Source organism: Medicago truncatula, chromosome 2 (genome assembly GCF_003473485.1).
Source record: "Medicago truncatula cultivar Jemalong A17 chromosome 2, MtrunA17r5.0-ANR, whole genome shotgun sequence".
Lineage (NCBI taxonomy): Eukaryota > Viridiplantae > Streptophyta > Magnoliopsida > Fabales > Fabaceae > Medicago > Medicago truncatula.
In genome coordinates this window covers 6,788,286-6,812,360 of record NC_053043.1, presented here as the reverse complement: position 1 = coordinate 6,812,360, position 24,075 = coordinate 6,788,286, and the positions used below count along the sequence as shown (strand labels likewise).

The 24,075-nt window shown below is 32.6% G+C and overlaps 3 protein-coding genes across 3 annotated transcripts; 1 reads left to right on the top strand and 2 right to left on the bottom strand.

Moving 5' to 3' along the window:
* The first annotated feature begins 423 nt into the window (after window positions 1–423).
* Window positions 424–5,916, top strand: LOC11438329 (tubby-like F-box protein 3). The gene is made up of 6 exons (XM_003593958.4): window positions 424–1,248; window positions 2,956–3,043; window positions 3,154–3,283; window positions 3,386–3,565; window positions 3,975–4,468; window positions 5,526–5,916. The coding sequence occupies exons 1-5, from the start codon at window positions 943–945 to the stop codon at window positions 4,450–4,452; spliced, it is 1,182 nt and encodes a 393-aa protein (XP_003594006.1). The 5' UTR covers window positions 424–942; the 3' UTR covers window positions 4,453–4,468; window positions 5,526–5,916.
* Window positions 5,917–8,131: 2,215 nt separating this feature from the next.
* Window positions 8,132–14,852, bottom strand: LOC11441931 (uncharacterized). Its single transcript, XM_024776874.1, has 4 exons — window positions 14,222–14,852; window positions 11,642–11,873; window positions 11,249–11,585; window positions 8,132–8,275 (listed from the first exon to the last, which is right to left on the bottom strand). The coding sequence occupies exons 1-4, from the start codon at window positions 14,850–14,852 to the stop codon at window positions 8,132–8,134; spliced, it is 1,344 nt and encodes a 447-aa protein (XP_024632642.1).
* Window positions 14,853–19,221: 4,369 nt separating this feature from the next.
* On the bottom strand, window positions 19,222–22,193 carry LOC11439328 (inactive beta-amylase 9). The gene is made up of 3 exons (XM_003593956.3): window positions 21,764–22,193; window positions 20,746–21,231; window positions 19,222–20,426 (listed from the first exon to the last, which is right to left on the bottom strand). The coding sequence occupies exons 1-3, from the start codon at window positions 21,998–22,000 to the stop codon at window positions 19,542–19,544; spliced, it is 1,608 nt and encodes a 535-aa protein (XP_003594004.1). The 5' UTR covers window positions 22,001–22,193; the 3' UTR covers window positions 19,222–19,541.
* Between the last annotated feature and the right edge of the window lie 1,882 nt (window positions 22,194–24,075).

Below are 24,075 nucleotides of genomic sequence, written 5' to 3'. Positions count from 1 at the left end.
ATTTTGTTTATAATTAAAAATAAAAAGAGTATGTATTAATTTTTTTCTTCCTCTAATGAGGTCCTTAATATGACGAGATCCTTACAAAATAAAAGACTTTCTATTGGAGATATGCTTTAACAAGCACTCTATCCTTCTAACACATCATCTCACAGACATTTTTTAAATGAGATCCGTTAATTATTTTTTTTTGATAGATAGATAAAATAACAAAGCCATTATAAACTCCCACACATAAGTGGAGGTACCGGAGTTTGAATTCCGATTATGACATCCGACTTAACAATTTTGATATTTTGACAATTAAATGAATATTTATAAATCATTACATTTTAATTTTTTTTTTATATTAAAAGGTGTGAATCTCACTTAAAATTGAGGTGTTGTATAAAAAATTGATACTGAGTTGGGATGGTCTAACTTACCACTTGAGATCCAAAAATTATTGCAGAAGTTACTTACTTACCACTTTGAGATCCTATGTGCTCTCCTCCACCATCTTGAAACAACCAACCATCATGTACCTACCTTTACCTTCTTTGTCTCTTCCAACTCTTCTTATCTCATGTGTGACTCTCTCTCTTACACTCACAACAAAGTAACCGACCTCTTCTTCACACACAATCATACCACAACGCATTTCACCTTCTCACCCTTTTCCTCTCTCAAACAAATCATCAAACACACACTACTCATACCTCAATTCCCCTTTTTTTTCATCACAATCTTCCCTTTTCTTCTTCAAAAAATCAATTTTTCTCATTCCCCCACAAGGAAAAAATAATCCAAAATTCTATCAAAATCAATTTTCCCTCAATCAACGCAACACTTTTACATCTTCACTCTCTCTTTCTCTCTCTCTCTCTCTCTCTCTCTCTTCTCTTTTAAAGGTGAAATTTTTCATCTTTTGGTGGAACTGAAATCGAAATTGGCGATCTGGGTATGGCTATAATCCGCAACATAATAGAAGACATGAGATCAAGATCTCAAAGGGTGGTGGTGGCGGCGGAGAAGGAAGAGAAAGTGGCGGTTGGTGACAGTTTACGGCAGAGTTGTTGGGCTAACATGCCACAAGAGCTTCTCCGGGAGGTTCTTCTCCGAATTGAGGCGTCGGAGGACACGTGGCCGCCGAGGAAGAACGTTGTTGCTTGTGCTGGAGTGTGTAGGAGTTGGAGAGTTATCACTAAAGAGATTGTTAAAAAACCTGAAATTTCTGCTATGATCACTTTCCCCATTTCTGTTAAACAGGTTTTTTCTTTCTCCATTCTCATTTTCTATCTCTTTCCTCATATGGGTTGTAGTCAAAATCAAATTTTATTTATTTATGTAGCATTAATTTTTGATTGAATTGATTTTGTAGCATTGATTTTGGTTAAAAATGAGTTGAAGTGATTTATGTTTGGATGCTTTGAAGTGATTTGTATGAAAAATATTGTTTGGATATTGTGTAAAGTGGATATTGTGTAAAGAACCAAAATGTGTTGGATTTGGTTGTTTATAATGGGAAGATTTTGTCAAACAAGGTATTTTTTTAAATTGAAATTTTGTAGTGGATTTGGTTGTTTTTTATGGGAAGATTTTGTTTGATGCATTGAGCTTAATTGGGTTCTGAATTTCAAATTTAGCATGATTAATTTGTTTGGATGAGGGCAATAAAGTTTTCTTACACTACCTTGTTTCTTTGTTATACTTATTTGGTATTAATTTTATGAAAATTTAGACCAAAATTTATGTTTATCTTGGTGTTGTTGTGACTTATTTGAAGTTTTTTAACATTGTTTTATAACAACAAAAGAAAATATATATGTATGTTTTGATGATGCAGTCATGTCATGGTAGCTGTGAAGGTTATGGAGTCATTGGAGTTAAACTATATCATTTTGATTTTTATTGTCTTCCAATTTGTAACTCTATTAAGCAACTTATAATTTGTTTGTGTTACTGATAATCTGTTCCTTTTTATATGTTTACATTTACCCTTTGGGTCTGTTATTTTTCTACTATCTTGCGCACAAAAGAAAATGCTTAATCTTTCTAAATGTTCTTTTTCTCAATGTGGAATTGTATTTTGGTTGGTCAATAAGATCTTGTGCAGAAAAAAAAATGATTACTCTTTCTAAATGTTCTTTTTCTCAAATGTGGAAGATTGTTATTTTGGTTGGTCAATGTTATTAATGGATAATGTAGGGTTTTGGCCTAATTCTAGATATTTTGTGCTCCATTATATCCACATAATTTTATGTTCTATATTATCTGAGAGGTTGGGACCACTAAATTGTGATATTAAGTTTTTCAACTTTCGTGAAACTTTACATGGGAAATTGCAGTGTAATTTCCTTAAAAGGCATTGAAATGACCAGGTTTTGTATCTGGTTATTATGACTGTTATAATTTAGACTCTTAGTCTATCTTGCATCAAATATCATCTACTGGTTTGGCTAGGATATAATGATGTTTTGGTTGAGTACGGGCTGTTAACACTGACACTTCATATTGAAGGTGTGTCCGGTGTCCGACAACGTCATGACACCGACACATGTTACATTCAATTATTCCATATTCTCAAATTATTACCGGTGTCGACGTGTCAGTGTCTTTGTCATGTCTAGTGTCCGTGTTTGTGTTTTCCATAATATTCTCAATTACTTCCATATTCTTTTGTTGTTGATCTGTAGCTTTCCTAACCAAAAAGTAGGAGAGGTCACTGTTTTGGGCTAATTGAGTGGGCTCCATAAGATGCCTCTTTGGTGTTGAATATTATACATGGAATTGCCCTTAAGATTCCCTTGTTTGTGGAAGAGCATGATGATTGAATATGACTATGTTGTGGAAGGGCATGATGATTGAATATGACTATGGTGTTTGTCTTTATATTCCTTGGTAATTTAGTATTACATCTTTTTACAGCACTATGGCATTACCTAACATGTTTCTATTGGCGAATAATTTTGGCAGCCTGGTCCAAGGGAGAATCTCCTTCAATGCTTTATAAAGCGCAACCGGTCCACTCAAACATATTATTTGTTTCTCAGTTTAACTAGTTGTGAGTATACAATTAATCTTTGGTTGATTTCTTTCTATTAAAAAATTCAGTTTATTTGTTTCCTTTTTGAGATCTAAACCTTCCTTTTGGTCATTGCTTCTTTAATTCAGCGCTAGGTGATGATGGGAAGTTCCTTCTGGCTGCACGCAAATGTAGACGTCCTACATGCACAGATTATATCATCTCTCTAGACGCAGATGATATGTCCAGGGGAAGCAACAACTATGTTGGGAAATTGAGGTGAGCTGATAACTAATAAGATATAATTACCGTTATTGTTTTACACTGTTGCTGTTTATCAGTGCGGCGACTTATACCTTTTTTTTTTTATTCTTCCTGAAGATCAAATTTCCTCGGAACAAAGTTCACAATCTATGACGGCCAGCCACCTCATGCAGGAGCAAAATTTACTAAAAGTCGTTCTACTAGGCTGGTGAATCTAAAGCAGGTTTCACCCAAGGTCCCAACAGGCAACTATCCAGTGGCTCACATCTCATATGAATTAAATGTGCTAGGCTCTAGGTAAGCTTTGCATATCTCAATAGTGTACGCACATTACATAATGAATTCAATTTATATGCACTGTCAGTGTACAAATGTTTTACACTGTCAACCAATCATAATCATCATATCATTAAAAATGCCTTACTTTAATCACAACGATCGGTAAAGTCACAGGGATGATGGGTTGTGATTTGTTGACAGCGTAAAACTTTTTACATTGACAATTATCGAAGGTAAGCTCTTACATAATAAAGAAATAGCTGTTATACTATAATTGTCATTGATATTTTTTTACTTGCATCCATACTTTTTTTTTATTCGACAATACTGTTGTCTATCCAAAGCGTTACCCGTAAACTTATTTAGCTTACTGCGCACTCGTCATATATTGACTACACTATTCTCACCATCTATATATTGCAAGCAGGGGGCCAAGGAGAATGCATTGTGTCATGGATTCCATTCCATCCTCTTCAATCGAACCAGGTGGCGTAGCTCCTACACAAACTGAGTTTTCTCTAAACAACATAGAAATGTTTCCCTTGTTTCCTTTTTTCCGATCAAAATCAAATCGTGTGGTAGAGAACTCTCTATCCGGACCTCTTGTTGGTGATAAAAAAGATGGTATGCTTGTGTTGAAAAACAAGGCTCCAAGGTGGCATGAGCAGCTGCAGTGTTGGTGCTTAAACTTTCATGGACGGGTGACAATTGCCTCGGTTAAAAACTTTCAGCTGGTGGCTTCCGCAGAAAATGGAACAGCTGGACCGGAACACGATAAGATTATTCTGCAATTTGGGAAAGTTGGGAAGGATTTGTTTACAATGGATTTCCGATACCCTATTTCGGCGTTTCAGGCATTTGCAATCTGCCTCAGCAGCTTTGATACCAAGATTGCTTGTGAATAAGAGCATGTTTAAACAGGTATTCATTGAGACCAACTGTGTTAAAAATTGATTGATACTGGCTTTTGCAGAAAATTTGTTGGTTGATTACTGAGCAAATACATTTTGGTTTGGCAAATTTTGTGTCACTATGTGGCAATGGTATATATTATTAATTTTCTGGGGTGGTAGCTTTAGGTAGTGTTTGGAACAAAACAATTTGTTTTATTTGGTTCTATTTTTTTTATTAAAATAAAAAAAGCCTCTCTTTTTGTAATCTTGTGCTTGTTTTAGTCCAGTATTGATTTTTAGTGTACACCAAATATAAAATAGCACTAATGTATTTGTTTCTGTCATATTTTAGTCTGTCTACCAAACATAACCTTATAGTTTATACCAAACCAATTTCTGGTATTTATAATGGCTGCTACATTCATTTGACCCAACAACAATTAAGCCTTATCCCACTGGGTAGGGTCTGCTGCATGAACCAAACAATGTCATAATGTTCTAACATACATGATGTATTTAATGTCTGCACCCAAACAATTGACCTTGAAATCATTCTTAATAGTTTGGAGGTAGGGTCTGCTGCATGAACCAAACAATGTCATAATGTTCTAACATACATGATGTATTTAATGTCTGCACCCTAACAATTGACCTTTAAATCATTCTTAATAGTTTGGAGGTAGTTTTTCCTATTTTCGTTTGCTGCCCGTGAGGATAAACAGTGGGAGAATAACTTAGAAACTTAGGATTTGGATTTGTTGTTGTCAGCAATTCCATGCAGTCAGCACGTTGGTGGCCATTAGATCGAGATCAGATGGTCCCAATTCTGCTGCACATTTTGATTATAAAAAAACTGAAATTCCGATTGTGAAATTTGGATTGTCAGATTTCAAGCCAGTGACCACCAACATGCTGACTGTGTGAATGTGTGGAATTATTGACTTCAACAAATCTAAATCTGAAAACCGAACTATTCCATCCATAAGATTGTACCTGTTATGTCGGTTACTTTATTTAAAATTGCAACAAGAAATGTAAATTATCGGTTTATCTAATGAGAATGTTTGGTTCAATTTTAATGCCAGGTTCAATCCAGATTAGATCACAATCTGAGAAATATGTTTGAATGTCACTTCGTGGGAAGAAATCTAATGAGAAGTATTTATGAAGATGATTGGATGGTGTTCTACTGAATCAATAAAAAGGTGCTGCACATGAGTTTTCAGTTAGTTTCCGGAATCAGCATTCATAGCATGAAATTGTAATGTTACTTGTCTTCATTCGTGTAAATTATTCCCCTTGTGCTGTACATAAATTCTTTCTCCCTCAGTTTTTCTTCTCTTTTAACAATTTGATTTTCATTTGGTTGTTTATATTATTATGCAATATAGTGTCATGTACTTGCAATAACATAATACCGGTGTTACAACGTTGTCTTTCAAAATCAGTAACAAATTGGTTCCATTTTGTGTAGAGTATGTCACAAGGAATATGAATTAGACCTAGATTATTAAGACATAGCATGTAATTAAGTCGGTTTATGTCTCTCAGATTTACTTTTTACCACACAATCAATCAATGGAAATTATTACACCTAAAGAAATTTGCGGTGCGATTCATACACCACCTTGAATGGACATGAAAATAGTCAGAATTGTTTAATTAAGCTTATCCTTTTAACAATGAAGTCCTGCAATTTTAACACTATATAAAGTACAAACATTAGTTAACATTGATAAAACGTTGCCATAATCATTTCATCATATAATCGTTAACTTCCTTTTAAACAGTCAATGTTCACACTACCAATCTAGTTATTATAGTAGAAAATAATAAGCACAGTAGCAACATTACGTATTTAGAAGAGTCTTAATTCCTATATGAATATACCACCATGAATATAATCAAACTAAAAAGCATCATTTTTGGGGGTTGTTGAGGTTATTAGCTGGGCCTATTTTTACTTAAATGAGTGTATTTGGAAGAATATTTGGAATTGGAGTTCAAAATCTCTTTCAAGAGTAGGTAAAGAAGTGTCAGTTAAATCAGTTGCTCAAGCTATTCCTTCATGCTACATGAGTGTTTTTCTCCTCCCTACTACTTTTGGAAAGATTGAGAGGATGATGAATTCTATCAATTGAAGTTCAAACAGAAATGGGACTAGAAGCATAAATTGGCTAAAATGGGAGAAGATAACAATCCAAAAAGATTATGGTGCCTCAACATTATGTCTTGCACTCACAGATCATCAATCATTTCCTAGAGTTGATGGAAGTTGGAGAGAGGCTTGGTCACTATAATCACCCCTGAATTCTATCAATAGTTTTGTTGGTCACTATAATCATTTACTCTGATTTTTGTATTTTCATTAGATTCAACCTTCACCGTAGTGGAGTCCCTTGCCAAATGACATGTATGATGATGCAGTAGAGGACAAGATGCACATGTTTTTCAGATGTGCTCACTCTAAAGATTGTTGGAATGCTATAAATTTGTGAAGCAAGTATGATCAGAGGCTAATTTGTTTTTGGGTTAAATATGTTTTTGGTCCCTATAAATATGTTAACTTTTCGTTTTAATCCCTCTAAAATTTTCCTTCAACTTTTAGTCCCTATAAAGTTTTCAATCTTCACTTTTGGTCCCTCTTTTAAAGTAAACTCATATGTAGAATTCATATTATTTAATAAAATTTTCCAGAAAAATTCAAAATATTATAAGAATCACTCCAAAAAAAATTCAGAATATTTTAACAAAACATGAATTTAATATGAATTTTTATATTGTTTATGGTTAAAAATTCATATTTAATTTGTGTTTTGTTAAAAAAATCTAATTTTTTTTAGGAATTGTTTTTAGAATATTTGACACATTTCTGCACAATTTTATTAAAAAATACAAAAATTAAATTAAAAATAGGGACCAAAAGTAGTAATTGAAAATTTTATAGGGACTAAAAGTTGAAGGAAAATTTTAGAGGGACTAAAACGAAAAGTTGACATATTTATAGGGACTAAAAACATATTTAACCCTTTGTTTTTTGTGGTGTTAAATATTTTTTTATTTTTTTTTGGTAGATAGACGAAATGGCAAAGCCATTATAAACTCACACACACAAGTGGATGTACCGGGGTTCGAACCCCGGTCATGACATCCGGCCTAACAATTTCGGCATTTTGCTAGTTGAGCTAGGACTTCTGGATGTGTTAAATATTTCTTTAATAGGACTTATAAATGACAAGGAGTAAATAGGCAATTACCACCTGAAATTGTAAGTTTCGTCAATTACCTTCTGACATTAACAAAACTTCAATTACCCCTCTGAAATTGCACAACGGTAATCAATTTACCCCCTCCGTCAAATTCTTCTGTTAGTCAACATGACGTTTTGCAATTACCTCCCTGAAATTTTGCACGTACAAAATGCTCCACGAACTTGAAAAATTATATATATATATATTTTTCCTTGACTTAAAAGATATTAAAGGAAAACAATTAATGTTGTGATAAATATCCCTAACTTTCTTCTTCAGTTTGAGATGTATTATAAGAGTAATTTGTTGTAGTTTATAGAGAACAATTGAATTCATGACTTCAAATGAACAGAATAAAACTACAATGATAACTTGGTCCCTCCTGCTTATATAAGTTCAAAGTAATTAGTAATCAGTAATGCATAACACAAGTAACTAGTTCAAACTAATGATGGTCTTACATTTGAGAGGCCACCAGAAAACAATGCAAATGAGAAATCTGATCTCTGATTAATAAGTTGAAGCTTCAGAAACCCTTTTCCTGTTGTTTTGTATTGAGGATTCAAGTAACTTGCATTTTGAAACTGCATAATAGAGGACACATACATTAAACCATCACTTCAATTCTTTCAAACTTAAGCTTCCCAGGCTTCAAGAAAAGCATTTGTGATAAATTATTTTGGTAAATTCATTACAAAGAATTTAGTCCAGGTTAGTGGTCACATCCAGACATATACCTTAATAGGTGCAAAAGTGATGGAGACATGCAAGAAGTTACAAAAATGGTTGAAACTTACTTACTTGTAGACCAAGTGATGGAGATGCTTTAATTTGAGAAAGGCGAAGAAGGGATAATGTTGTGTTGTAAAGTTAACTATTAATTGTTTGCCTTTAATATCTTTTGAGTTCAGGATAAGAAAAAAAAAATATAAATTTTCAAGTTGACTAACATAAGAATTTGAAGGAGAGGGTAAATTGATTAACGTTGTGCAATTTCAGGGGGGTTATTGAAGTTTTATTAATGCCAGGGGAGTAATTGGCGAAATTTACAATTTCAGAGAGGTAATTGCCTATTTACTCAAATGACAAGTGCTAAGGAAACAAATATAGACCTTTTGTAACACAAAATAGACCTTATTTTCACTTAATATTTATAAAGATAATAATTTTTTATATCATTGACGTTGTTTACAATTTAAATAGAAGATGTCTCGTTTTAAAAAACTTAATATTTGAGTCGAGCCTCCAATTTAATGGGACGGCTCCACATGTCATCTCTGCTTGACTTTCTGATTGTTTGACGTGAATTGTAAACTTGTTTTATACTCCCTCCGTCTCGCAATAGATGACCTACTTGAAAATTTGCAATTTTGACCTAGCTTACATTGACCATATTTTTCTACTAATATACATAGATAAATAATATCATATAAGATATCGTTGGATTCGTCTCGATGAGTATTTTCAAAATATCAAATTTTCATGATTTTTTCTAACATATTATTCAAGATATTTAAGCTCAAAATTATGCATTGGAATGCGTAATGGAGTCAAGTGTGTCATGTATTAAGGGACGGAGGGAGTATTCACCAAACAGTATTTTCCATTTCACTTCATATTCATCAGAATATGTTTAGACTGCACCTAACTCTTTATCAAGTCACCAAGAAGAAGGTTCCCTTCAAACTTCGGCTTCATCTTATGATTGTGGACTCAATAACCAACCATCATTTTTTGAATTCTGCTCTTCACCCAACACATTTCGCTCGCACCTGCAGCCATGCCCAAAATGCCCCTGCGCTAGTTAACTATCGCAAGTGTAAACTTGTGTGCAAGTTAAGTAGCGTGGCGCATGTTAAGTGGCGCAAGTGTAAACTAGTGCGAACTTTAAGTGGCGCAAAGTGCCTACTTTTTATTTATTTATTCAATATGGTGCAAAGTCGAAAATATTTTATTTATTCAATATGATTCAATAAATAATTTTATTTAGTCAATATGGCGCAAAGTCTAAATATAAATTCTATTTTATTTTATTTTATTCTAAATTATTTATGCACTTAAAATAAATTCGATTTTATACTAATTCAATTTTCATTCTAATTTATTTATTCATTAAATTCAAAATTAGAAAATAAAATCGATTTTATTTATTCAATATTCATTTATTCAATACATAAGCATAAACATAAAATAAATGCGAAAAATAAATACAAACAAAAAACAAAATTAATAAAAGAAACTCTCATTTTTCCCTTCAAAAAAAAAAAACTCTCATTTTATTAATATGATTCAAACATTACATTATATAATACATATACTTCACCCTCTTCGGATATGCCAATAGCTCTTGGGGAAAATAGTGATCCGTCATGTTGGGAAAAACGACATGAAGACTCCTTGAGTTAAATTTAAAGTTGGTTCCTTTTATACCCCCATATTGATTCTTTTTACCCACAGTAAAAAGATTTTAGGAGTAAAAGGAAACGAACCTAATTTTATCTCAAGGGATGATGTCTTTTTTCCTAACTTAACGGACCACTATTTCCCCCAAAAGCCACCGGTATTTACCTAAAGGGGTATAAAGACCCTAGAGATTATAGAAGCAAAGAAGAAGAAGAGAAAGAGGGGGAGAGAGTGGGAGGAGAAAATGTGAGGAAAAGAGGAAGTATGTGAGGGTTTTTATAGGTGGTATAAGGTATATGACACTTAATTAGGTCCAAAAACGTGTGAAAAACTTAAGAAAAACGTGTAAAATCCAATTAAAACCATTGACTACCGTCCAAGAAACGTCTGTGCTTCAGTTTTTACCACCGGCCAACTTGCGCAAGTTAACTCGCGCATAGGCTCAGTGGTGCACGGCTTAAGTCACACATAGATTGTGAGGTGCGCATGTTAAGTGTTGTTGCGTTACTTAACTCAAGCAGGGTTATATTTGGAAAAAATGCAGGACGCAAGCAAAATGTGATGGGTGAAGAGCAAAATTATATTTTTTTTCTTTCCTATTTACATAACCATGCAACAAACACTCCATTTGTGTTTGGTGAACAAACAAAAATGGATTATATTAACACTGCTAAAGCAGCCCTTTCAGCATAAGATGTACCGAAAAGACTACTTAAAACGAAACAAGCAGTTTACAAAATTACAATAAATTGTTAACCAATGCCTAAACACGACAATGGATTCGACAACCACATCTGATCACCAAACACAAAAACAACCCTATTAGCTTTCAGCCACCACAAAGAATGATACTTTACTTTATCTAATAATTGAACTAAAGAACTTTCTTTTTGCTTAAATATCCTGTTATTTCTTTCGTTCCAGATAACCCACATCGTGAGTAACCAAATAAGCTGAAGAAAGGATCTCCTTGCTTTCAAACCACTTGTGTAAAATGCAAAATGTGCACAATGATTTGAAATATCGCAATGATTGACACTATCAAAGCCTATCCAAGACCTCACCAACGACCATAAAGAACCAAAGAAGCTGCAAGACAAAAATAAATGTCGAGCATCTTCCAATAAACCACACCCTGACACACATAAACATGCCTCTGAATTCAAGATACCACGATATGCTAAATTAGACTTTGTAGGAAGTCTATCTCGAATCAACCTCCAAGCAAAAATAGACACCTTAAGGGGAACCTGTTTGTGCCAAACCAATTCTTCACAAAGACCATTCTGCTGCTCCTCCTGATTAGTAAGCAAAGCATATGTCCCACGAATTGTGTACCCTTGACTAGGGTCCGGGTGCCACTGCCACACATCATAAGAAAGAGGCTGCAAAGAAACATTAGCAAGTAATAACCTACACTCCGCAAGAAGCTCCTCCTCCCACACCCACAATCTCATACGCCACTGCCATCCCCCTCCCTCCTCCCCCAACCTAAAGAAAACATCTCTTTAACAGTAATGGATTTATTTAAAGCTAAATCAAATAACCTTCTAAATCGAATCTTGAATGGGACATCACCACACCACCGCTCATGCCAAAACAAAGTATCCTCCCCATCACCCACACACCTAACCACGCATCCCTCAAACCAGCCAACACCGCCCCCACCCTCCCCCTCTATAATCCTACCAATCTCCTTCCACCAAATAGAACCACTCCGGCCCCCATCCTCCAACCTCCCATCACGTACACCATACCTAGCAACCAATGTAACGCCCTCTTTAATTATTTGATTATTTTAATGAGTTTAGAATATACTTATATGATTTGTGTGATTTATTTTGATGAGTAATATTTTGTTATGTTATATGTTGGTATTTATTAGTATAATATATATGCTATTTGGTTTAGAAATATATATGTTATAGAAATATATTTGTTATAGAGATATATTTGTTATTTGTTATAGAAATATTTTATATTATATATATATTAGAATAGAATATTGAGTTTAGGGGCTGTTATGAGATTTTAGAGAGTTTTGAGGGAGAAAGAGAAATAAGATAAAATAGAAAAGAAAAGTTATAAATAGGAGAGACCTAGTTTAGAAAAATATAACGTACGATCAATTTTGGAGAAAAGGGAGAAAAAGCCAAGAGAAGGGAGAGAGACCTAGGAAGCTGCGATTTTTATATTCCAAGGTAAGGGTGGGACTAACATTCAATAATCTTGAGTCTATGATTCTGAAAATTGTATTTAACATGTTGTAGGTTTAGTTTTTGAGAATTTGAGAATTAGGGTTAAGAGTGATGATTGTGATGATTTTGAATGAAATTGAAGTTGAAAAATATAGGTTGCTTTTTCTGATTTTTCTTTTCATCTCTGCCCCGAATTTGAAATGAAATCTCATATTGATAGGTCAAGAATTGGTCTTAGGTGTAAACACGAAAGTTGTAGGTATGGATGTTAGCTTTCTAATGCCGTTGGTCTGACGTCAAAACGATTTATAGAACTTGAGTTATGGTCAAATTACTGCACGTAGGTCATAGTGAATTTTTATGAATTTCAGCACAACTTTGTCCGAATTTGAAATGAAAACTGGTATTGATTGATACATAAGTGGTCTTAGGTGTAAACACGAAAGTTGTAGGTATGAATGTTAGCTTTCTAATGTCGTTGGTTTGACTTCAAAAGGATTTATAGAACTTAAGTTATAGTCAAATTACTGCACATAGGTCACAGTGAATAATTGAATATGATTGATGAATTAGCATATGAATGTATATGTTTATGAGTATGATGTTGTTTATGATTGATGAATTAGTATATGTATGTATATGTTGTGAATACGATATTGTCCATGATTGATGAAGTGTTATATGTATATATGATGTTTTAAGATGTTGATTATTATTTGATGTTGTTATATTGTGATATAATTGTATATGCATTACTTGAATTATATGTGAATAATTGAGACGTTGTTGACTTACATTTGATATTATTATGTCATGCTGTTTTTGTATACTGTTGTGTTGCTGTTGTTATTTAACTAAGCTGCATGAGTCGGTCTAAGTTGATTAAGATGATGAAGTTCCAAATTATTGAATTATATAAGAGGTTGTCGATGTAAGATGTTAAGAGGTCGAGTCCATGCATTAGCATTTCATTGTTGGGGGCTTGATGCCCTGGAGCCTTTGCTCAATTAAGTTGAGGGCTTGATGCCCTGAGAGCCTTTTTACGCTCAAATAAGTTGAGGGCTTGATGTCCTGGGAGCCTATTTACGCTCAAATACGTTGGGGGCTTGATGCCCTGGATTGGTACCACATGCATATAAGAGGTCTAAGTTGCATAGTCAAGTTGGAGTCGCATTTGTCGAGTCAAAGATGTTTAAGTTGCCAAGTTGTTGAAGCTGTGATTCTTTATATGAACTATTAAAGATGTGATATATGATATATTATTGTCTATGATGAATATTATGATGATTTTAGGTTGTTAAATATAATTATTGAATTATATGCTTAATATTATTGTTTTGTGAAATCTCACCCCTTCTACTTGGAAATGTTGCTCTTCGTATGAGTAACTTGCAGGTAACCAAGAATAGTTGATGTCATGTGAGCTTTCGCTCTCATGTATCTTAGGTGCTCTGATACGTAACGGGATGTGAACTTTGTTATTGCTTTTCTATTCCTTACGTATTGTTTTTGAAGATTTATGACTATGTTTTTAGATTGGATTTTTATGAGACATTTATGAAGAGGCCTTCGTGCCAAAGACTGTTTTAATTATTGAATAAATTCCGCTGCGAAGTATTAAAGATTTTGTTATTGAATTTTAAAGGATAAATAGTTATTTATTCAGTTTATGATTTTAAGAAAAGAATGTGACATTCCGTTTATGTGAATACTTTGATTATTTTTATGAAATTTTTATGTTGGGAAAACGGGGTGTTACAACCAACACCCGATACCACAACCCTCCTCGATCAACAAGTAACATTCTCATACAACACTCTGCCATCCCACCCAAGATATTTTTCTATGTTCCTCCCCCCCCCCCCCCCCCCCCCCCAATTTTTTTTTTTTTTTTTATAGATAAAATAGAATCTATGGAAGAGATTGTACCTGCTGGAGCCTTGAAGAAGGAAAGAGCATAGACAGGTAGCACGATCAAGACATACTTTAAAAGAATCAAACGACCTCCAAATGAAAGAAACCGACTTTGCCAACTAGACAGTCTAGATTTTATACGGTTAACCACAGGTTCCCAAAAAGCCAGACGACGCGGGTTTCCACCAATCGGCAATCCCAAATAAGTAAAGGGCAAAGTACCAACCTTACAATTCAACAACGACGCTGCTTCCGTTAACCAAGAGTCAGAAACATTTACACCAACCAACAAACTTTTATGGAAATTTATTTTTAACCCAGACACCGCCCGTAATGCACGCACATTCGCCCAGCTCTTCTCACCTAAAAGTAAAGTGTCATCTGCAAACTGAAGATGCGATACAACCACCTCATTATCATACCCAACTCTATAACCTCTAAACAAATTTGCATCAATCATAGCCTTCATCATAACATGCAGCCCCTCTGCAGCCAGTAAAAATAAAAACGGGGAAAGGGGGTCACCCTGACGTAGACCTCTATCCAAAGGAAACTCATCTGTGGGGCTACCATTAACCAAAACGGATGCAGTAGCCGTTGTAACACATTCTTTAATCCATTTTCTCCATAATGTCGGAAAACCCATTTTGGCCATCACCGCATCTAAATAACCCCAATCAACAGAATCGTACGCTTTCTCAAAATCCACTTTAAACATCAACAATTCCTTTTTATTTTTACGAGCCTCATCCACAATCTCATTCGCAATCAGAATTTCATCTAAAATTTGTCTATTTTTAACAAACGCGATCTGAACATCTGAAATGACACTACCAATAAAATAATGAAAAGTTTCAATTTATGTGTTTTTCAAGAAAATATAGTTACTTAATACTTACTCCCTCCGTCCCAAAATAACTGAGTTAATAACAAAAAATATTTATTGCAAAATAATGATCCATTTCACTTTTCAATACAATATTAATTTCTTTTTTTTTCTTCAAATTATAACTCTAATTAATATAACTTTCATCACTCCAATTCAATAAATTCTACTTTATATTTATGATAATGAGGAATGCACCAATATTCGACAAAACACTCAAAACTTTTTTTTTTCTTCCCTCTCTCTCTAACTTATACACTTTTTCTTAATATGTGAGATGAACAATAGACTAGACTCGGTATTAATTGTCACACTAATAAGTGAGAATAACTATTAACTAATGTAACAAAAAGGGTCATATCTCTCTCTCTCTTATACATTTTTTTTTTAATACGTGTGAAATAAAAAAAAAAAAGACTTAGTTATTAATTCTCACGTTTTCCATGTAATAGAGTGTAAAATTTACGATCACTTTGTATTTATAATATTAATTCTCAAATGACATGTATGATTTCAAAAGTCATATTGAATATATGAAAAATGAGGAGATCATATTCTTTTATTAGATACAACGGTGGTTGAATATATGTAGTTGGTGTAACCAAAATAAAAATATGTGTAGTTGGGGGGTGTTCTTTGTGATTGAAATGTATGATTGTAATAGTAGTATTTAATTCATGAGAATGAAGAAGAACCAATTGTGTGTTATTAATCTAATATTCAAATTTGTTTTTTTAATAACTTAAAATGACATATTAAAATAATTTTTATCCTTTCTTTAATTAATGTTTGTGATACTTAAATTTTTGAATTATAATTATAATTTTTTATTAAGTCCATAATTAAACTATGAATCTAAAATATCCAAGTTTGATCTCTATTTTAAACAGATAGATTTTATTTATTTCCCTCCTTTCATATTAACAAAGTTTCTTTTAATGAGTCCTCGTGAGTTTAACTCAGTTGATATGGACAATGTATAATATATGCAAGGTCCAGGGTTCGAACCTCGACTACCACAAAAAAAGTCTCTTTCCATGAGAATTGAAGAGAAAATAAGGTACTTTAAATATCTATCCAAATTTTAAAATTTAAAATATCAACATATAATTTGTCAAAAAAACATATAATATTCAAAATATTAAAAAAATTTAAATATATTTTTAGTAAAACATATTAAGAAAATAATAACATCTTTCTAAAAAATATATAGCAATAAAGAATAAAAAATGTTCAAACAATAATAAAAAAATAACATCAATCATATAAAATTATTTGTGATAAAATTATTTGAACTAAATTTTAATATTGTAGTCGGTTTTTTATAAGTCGAACATGCAAACACTTACTAGAACTGTTTATTAATCCAAAAAGTTTGATTCTACATGGCTCTTCCAAACGATCAAGTTTCATTTTCAATCATTTATCTCATTCTCTTTATGTTAGATTTGTATTATTTAAAGCGATCAATCCATTTTAAAAGTCCTCAATTGTGATTCCATTTCTTTAAACAATTACGGTTGAGGAAGGAAAATCGGGTTTAGTCTCCGGTGGATGACCATCGTCTCACACCGTGAGTGAGTGAGTGAGTTCGTGCCGTGCGATATAATATTAAAATAATGAATGTCTAAGATCGTCCACCGATGACTCATTGCTACAATCCCTTTCAAGTTATTTCAAAATACCATGAATGAGATAGTTCTATTCGTATTTAAAATTCAGCAATGTCAATTCGCCCTATTATTGTTTCGTATTTTCAACTTTTACCCCAGACGAAATTCAACGATACAACCGATTGTCCCTTAACTGTTAGTTCATTGACTGTTACACTAGAGCGTTAAGCACAATTATTTTTGGGTTTTTTGCTATTGGACCAAGTAATGCATGTAAAAATAAAATAAAGACAAAATGACAAAGTGATAAAATAACGAAAAGCAGCTTATTGCATGAACTTCATTACTATAGTTGTGAAAGGTTGGTTTAGAAGGGGTAGCACTTGGGTGACATAGAGTTGGTTGACATTAGTGATATTGGCCAATCACAATGTCACAATGTTTGTGAAAGAGAGAGAAACACAAGCATTGTGATATTGTGATTGGTCAATGTCACCAATGTCATCCAAATGCTATCCGGTTTAGAAGTGTATAAAAAGCAATTGGACTCACCTTTTTTAAAAAAAAAATGTAATTGGATCCACCAAATGTCACATAATTACGTTTAGGGTATCTTTGGATTGAGGGTTTTATGAGAGGAAGAAAGAAGATGATTTAGTTTTCTTTTTTAAACCACGGAATATATAGCATGTTTTTCTAAAATAAATCAAGTGTGATTGAAATATTATATTATCATTTATCATGTTAAGATATTAACCCTTCTCTCCCTTCTCCTCCTAAACTCTCCATCCAAACACACTTTACATTTCGAAAACTTTGGAAATGGAATAGGGAGATCCTAACCGGTTTATATCATATGCAATATAGTGTATGTACTTGCATAACATAATAAGGGTGTTGCAACGTTGTCTTTCAAAAGCAGTAACAAATTGGTTCCATTGCGTGTAGAGTATGTCACAAGGAATATGAATTAGACCTAGATTAATAAGACATAACATGTAACTGAGTTAGTTTATGTCTCTCAAATTTACTATTGACTACACAATCAATCAATGGAAATTATTCCATTTTTTCGAAACTGTATTACACCCACCAAATCAAGTGTTGCGTTGCGATTCATACACCGCCTTGAATGGACATGAAAATAATCAGAAGTGTTTAATTAAGCTTATCCTTTTAATAATTAAGTCCAGCAATTTTCACACTATATGAAGAACAAACATTAGTTAACATTGATAAAATGTTGCTCCTTTTGGAGCTCACACAATCGAAAATGATTTTTTATAATCTTAAACAAACGGGCCAAAATCAATTATTAACATTTCCTTCTTCATTTCAAAACAGATCTTTGTGAAAGAAAGTTTGTAAAATTGAAAATATTACCTAAATTTTTATATAGAAAACCTTACTTGACTTACAATTTGCTTCAAATTGGTATAAATACTTCAAAAGTACGTAATAATACTCCACCTGTTTTATATCTTTGGGTGTTTTAGGTTTTTGTTTCAAAGTTGAGTATGTCCTACAAGACCACAAATTCAATACGTAAAAAATGATTTAATTTTTTGTTGGTCAAGAATGAATTATTTATTTTAAATATCTTAGATGTGATTAAGATATATTAACATTTCCATCAACAAAAAAAGATATGTTAACATCCAATTTTTATGTGGTTGTCATAGTGAAATGTTACGTAGCTCTAATTGAACTGAAAACCATCAACGATTGTTAATGGAATTAGTATTGATTTGAAATTTTGCATCTCAAAAGAACACTTAATAAAAAATTATTCAAATGACATAATAATAAATAATATTAAATATAGTATTTTTTTTAAAGAATATTAAATATAGTTGGAACATCAATATAGAGAACAGTGGAAAAAATATAAAAATATACGAAACAATCAATGACGATAACAACTAAAGATAAATTAGAGTATTTTAATGAGTTTTTAATCACTATAAATATCTTAATTTTCACTTAAATTTTATTGTTAGTCCTTCTAAAATTTATAGCAAATTTTGGTCCCCTAATTGTTTTTCGTCACCAGTTTTTAATGCATTTTTACATAAATGTTTAAAATATTATAACAATATTTCATACTAAAGTTTAGATTTTTTTTTTTTATGAAATATAAATTAAATGTGGTTTTTTAAATGTTTAAAAATTAAAATCCATATTTAATTCATCCCTTGTTAACAAAATTAAAATTTTGCAAGAGATATTTCTATACTATAGTGTGCTAAACATAACTGCAAAAAATAATTAAATTTTTTGAAGAATTCATGTTGTATACTTGAGCAAAGACCAAAAGTCATGACGAAAAACACTTGGGGTCCAAAACTCACTTAATGTTTTGAGAGGAATTAAAAACGAAGTTTGACATATTTATACGGATAAAAACTTATTTAACCATTTAATCTAAATTTTGACAAATGATTTCCTAATCTACATCCAACAACCTTAAGCATGTGAAACATGGGGAGTATGAGATACAAATGTTCAACACAAGATTAAGAAGAACTAATAGTCCATATGGTTTAGATTCCGCTCACCATCATATCATATCATATCATATGAATAACAAAAGCAACTCATTTAATTTGTTCCTTAAACGTAGCCTTAGAGGCCTTGCAATTGCAACATGAAACAAACATATACTAAAATGTCATCTGCCACAAATTCTCAGCTACATTACAATGAATAATGTAATGTAACTCTGAGGTTGAAACAGAAATATGCATCCTCATTTTGTACTTAATAATTACTTACAACACAACTACTAATTGTTATATACACAATTATCATTACACGTTTACAGCATTTTCATGTCTTAGGCTGCTTGCATGCTCACACTTGACTCTTGGCTCATAACTGCAGATTCGGCGCCTTCTTCCTCCTCGGTAGGGAGATCATCTAAATGGAGTTTCGGTTGATTAAGGCTCCGAACTAACTCAGTGAACGAAGGAAAATGCTCAGGAGAAAAGAAATATGCTCCCATTCTCTGATATGAGAACAAGTCAAGTACATTATCTCCTGACAAGTTCTTCTTCATTTGTTCAAATCCGCCCGGAACACCAAGCTCTGACGAGTTTTGACCTGAAATACTCACACCATGGTTTCTGAAAGTTGTCATAGTTTGCGAAAGTAGCAACTCGGGACTTGAATGAGTTTCATTCGGTTGATTTGCATCTGAAAGGTCCATTCCAGGTAATATGATTTTGCATGAGTTTTTAGCAAACATCTGTGCCACCTGTTCATAACCATCTAGGTTGGCTGTGTTATAGAACCCTGCTGTTAGCTCAGATGGATGCGATCGAGTTCCATACCAAGAGTGCATAAGTGGAATTTTTCCGTATATTGAAATCCCGGTGTCGCCAAAAGTAGAAGATGCTAATGAAAGGAGAGAATCTCCATGTGCTATGAGCTGAGAAGAATACCATGAAAGGAAGAAGTCCCCATATGAAGACTCCCAAGAACCACCATCCTTGAAGAAGCTGTTGGAGTATGGTGATTGGTCATAGGTAGGCACATCATGGGGACCGCCAAGCCCCCATAAAGGATTTCCAGATGATTCAGCTTGTTGTTTGAGTAAACTTAGCATGTTTTGATCATAACATTGGAATTCCCCAACTCCTTGAGTTTTACCATTACTCGGTAGCTCGTGATGAGATGGATATCGAAGCTTGCCGTCTGGTCCTAAACCCATTGAAATGCCCTGCAATGCAATATGACAAATTGTCAACCATATTCAAAACTTGTTTGGTTAAAAAGCTTAACTATAACAAACTATATGTATACTATATTCAGAACTTGTCGTAGCATAAGTGGTTATCATATAATTGCTTATGTATACTATAACAAACTATATGCTGTTTTTATAAGATATCTTGGAAACTTATGAAAATAAGCTGAAAACAGCTTATGACCATAAGTTGTTAACATCAGATAAGTCAATCGAATCAAGCCCATGCAAATATTAGTTGTGAAAGTGGATGTTAGCTCATAAAATTAGTCCAGTAATCTAAAATTCATACCGTGATTGTAGACTTCATGAATGGAGAGAATTTAGACTTGAAGCTCTCACAAAAACTCTGATATACTTGGACCGGAGTCTTTCCATTAAGAACAGGAAGATTGTCGACCGCAAGCGAAAGACATTCTTTGTAAACCTGTCCTGACCGATCCGTAAAGAAAATACTCGGTTGCGATTCACCAATCTCAGATATCCATTTAGGTAAAGGGATATTTGGTTTTTTAGATCCATGAAAGCAAAGGGAAACATGAAGCTTGAGACCCACTTTCTGAATCATCTCAGCAATCGCAAGATAGCCTGACCAATCATATTTTCCCATGGCTTCTTTCTCAACAATTCCCCACCAAATAGGTAATTCAACACCTTCAACTCCTAATAGTTTCAAAGCTTTAAGCCCTGCTGCAATTGCTTTAGAATGGTTTATTGAATTGCAGTCATGAGAAACTGTATCTAAGGGCAGTCCCACAAATAATCTTACACCATCTGCCTGAAAATATACATATATTTAATCATGTTAGTTACTATTAAAATATGTATGTCATGGTTTTCAATTTTCATTCATCATGAAACTAATTTTAGCAAAATAATTGAAGTGTAAAACCTCATAATTGATCTTTAAAATGAACAGAACTTCATAAGCAAAATATCTACCTGCCAAAATCCTAAAAAAAAAATATCTACTTAAAATCACAATAATTAAAGTAGTAATAATAAAAGTGTTGACTTCATTATTTATCTTAATCATATAAATAAATGAAGAATTCAACATATTAAATTGAACATCCTTGATAAATTCATTCAATTTCATTCAACTATTCAAGCTAAAATATATAGATTTTCTAATCAAATCAAATCAAATATATTAAAAAACAAAAACTCATCAATTATTTCCTTCCAAGTCAAACTCAAATTCAAAAATCAATATTATATGTTCATACTTTTCTCACCAACCAAAAAGCAACAGTCAAATATTAATAAAAAAAAACATAAAAAAAAGTAAAACAAGAAAGAAAACAAACCTGCTTGGATCTTGTTCTAGATCCAGAAGGCTTGTTCTTCATCTCTCTAACAGGTTCAGCATGAATAGCTTTCAAACCTATTCCACCACCTTTCTTCAACCTTAAATTCTGACCAAAACAAACACCACCCTTTGAAAATCTACAATTATTCTTCAAAATAACATAACCAAGTTCTCTACAAGCAAAATCAGTTCTTCCAAACTTCACTTGAGAGTTACCAATAACAGAAATTTCCATGACAAAGAAGAAAATTTGTTCACAAAAATAATCAAAATTTGAAACTTTTTAGAATACCCAAAAGAGGATTCCAAGAGAATAAGTAAAGAGAAAAAATGGGTTGGATTAAAAAAGTGATTTTTGAAGTTGATGAGTGAGGGAAATGGGATTATGGTATATATAAGGAGGTGGAGCCTCAAACGCGCTTTTTCTTTTGTGTGGCCAAAGAGAAACAATAGCGTACAAAACAAGAGGACACGTGTCGATGTTGTAGCAATTCAGCCGCAGAATTATGTTTTTTGTAATAAAAAAAATATGAAATTATTGAGGACCAAACAATCATCATAGGTTCATAATTTACAAAATATAAGTATTTTTTTAATAAAAAATGGAATTATTGTGAACCAACACAACACAATCATGATAGGTTCATAATTTTAAGAAAAATAGTAATTAAGAAACCATACAGCCAAGAGTTAAATGGCATCTGGATTTGTTGGGTAGATGAGTTGGATATGACCACTATAAGGTTAAGTATTGTATTATTGTTAGGAATAATTCTCCATAATATTTAAATTATTTCATTTTTTTTTTTTGTGTTTGATACGTGCAAAATGTAAGTGCTCTCAATTGATTATAAATTAGTAAAATGTTGGATTTATAAGAGAATTGTTTCATATTCAACGAGTTAATGTTTTGAATCGATATGGGATTTTTTTTCATCTCTTATGGTTCTGATCGACTCATTGATTTTTGTTATTCTTGACTTAACACTTTTCTAGAGTCTCAACAAGTGGTATCATATATTTTACTGGACTTTGAGAAGTAGAGTGAATCCCGATAAATCTTTTTAGGGTCTAGTAAGATGATGTATTTTATTGGTTGTAATGACGCTTCAAGTAGGATGTGCGAGACTCATACTTGAAAAAAAAAAAAAAAAAGATTTTTTAGTTTCAAATGTTGGTAGTTAGTTCCACATGTATTGGACTATTCATGTGCTAAATATTTGATAAGTGATGCGATCCACACACCAAATACTTAAAGATTTTAGGTAGAGATATAATTTATACGTCACTTTTATAGTTGTTTTTGATTCAATATGTTAATCTTTTGATCTTCTCCTAACCCACAACGGTAATAATACGGCATTTAATCACATGTGTAGTTGCTCTTAATGTCATGATTTACTAGCTCCGCAAGTAACACAACGTTTTTAAATTTGATCCTTAAAAAAATTGTGAACCTTTCTTATAATATTTTAATCATTATTAGATGCAAAGTTCTACCACTTTTCTTGATGGCTAATTGTTTTAACTATACTTTTTAATTAAAAACATTGAATATGAAATTTGAGCTCAACTTACTCCACTTGTGAATTAAAATAATGATTACCAGTCTTCCTAATTAGATCAATGTTACAGTACATGTTTAAAAAAAAACAGGTAAATCCATAATGTTCCTTGAACCCGACAGAAGGATAGATTCCAATCCATACATTATCCAAAATGACTCACTCAATGCATGATTTAGTACTACTATTTTGTTACTACTGTTGATTAATTATTCGATACCGTAGTTCCATTAAATTTGTCTCTACGATAAGAAATGTTGCAAGTGGCATAAGGGTGATTGGATGTGGGGTAGATTCTGCGTGGACACAAAGGGACACAACACAGTCATAAGTTGTTTAGATTCACAAAATGAAATGATAGGTTGTGGATGGACATCACACGTGGAGTAGTGGCAAATGGAAGATGCTGCTTTGTGTGTGCTGAGTCATAATCAATATTAAACTATGTGCGGTGTGGTGAAAATATGGTGCCTTCACAATTCAGAATCAGATTCATTTCATTGGTCCATGTTTTTAGGATCTTTCTTCTGCTTCTTCTTCTTCTTCATCTCTCTTCTACTAGTACTTTACCACTACATGACTCGGATCAGAATCAGACCATGCATGCACTTTCTTCTGGATAAGATTTTTTTTGTATATTTTCTGTTAAGTTGCAATAATTCCATTTTGAAAGCTAGCTAACAGATTATTGAATTATGTATTTGTTTGATTTTATTTTTATTTTTTTATAGCAATATATTATAGT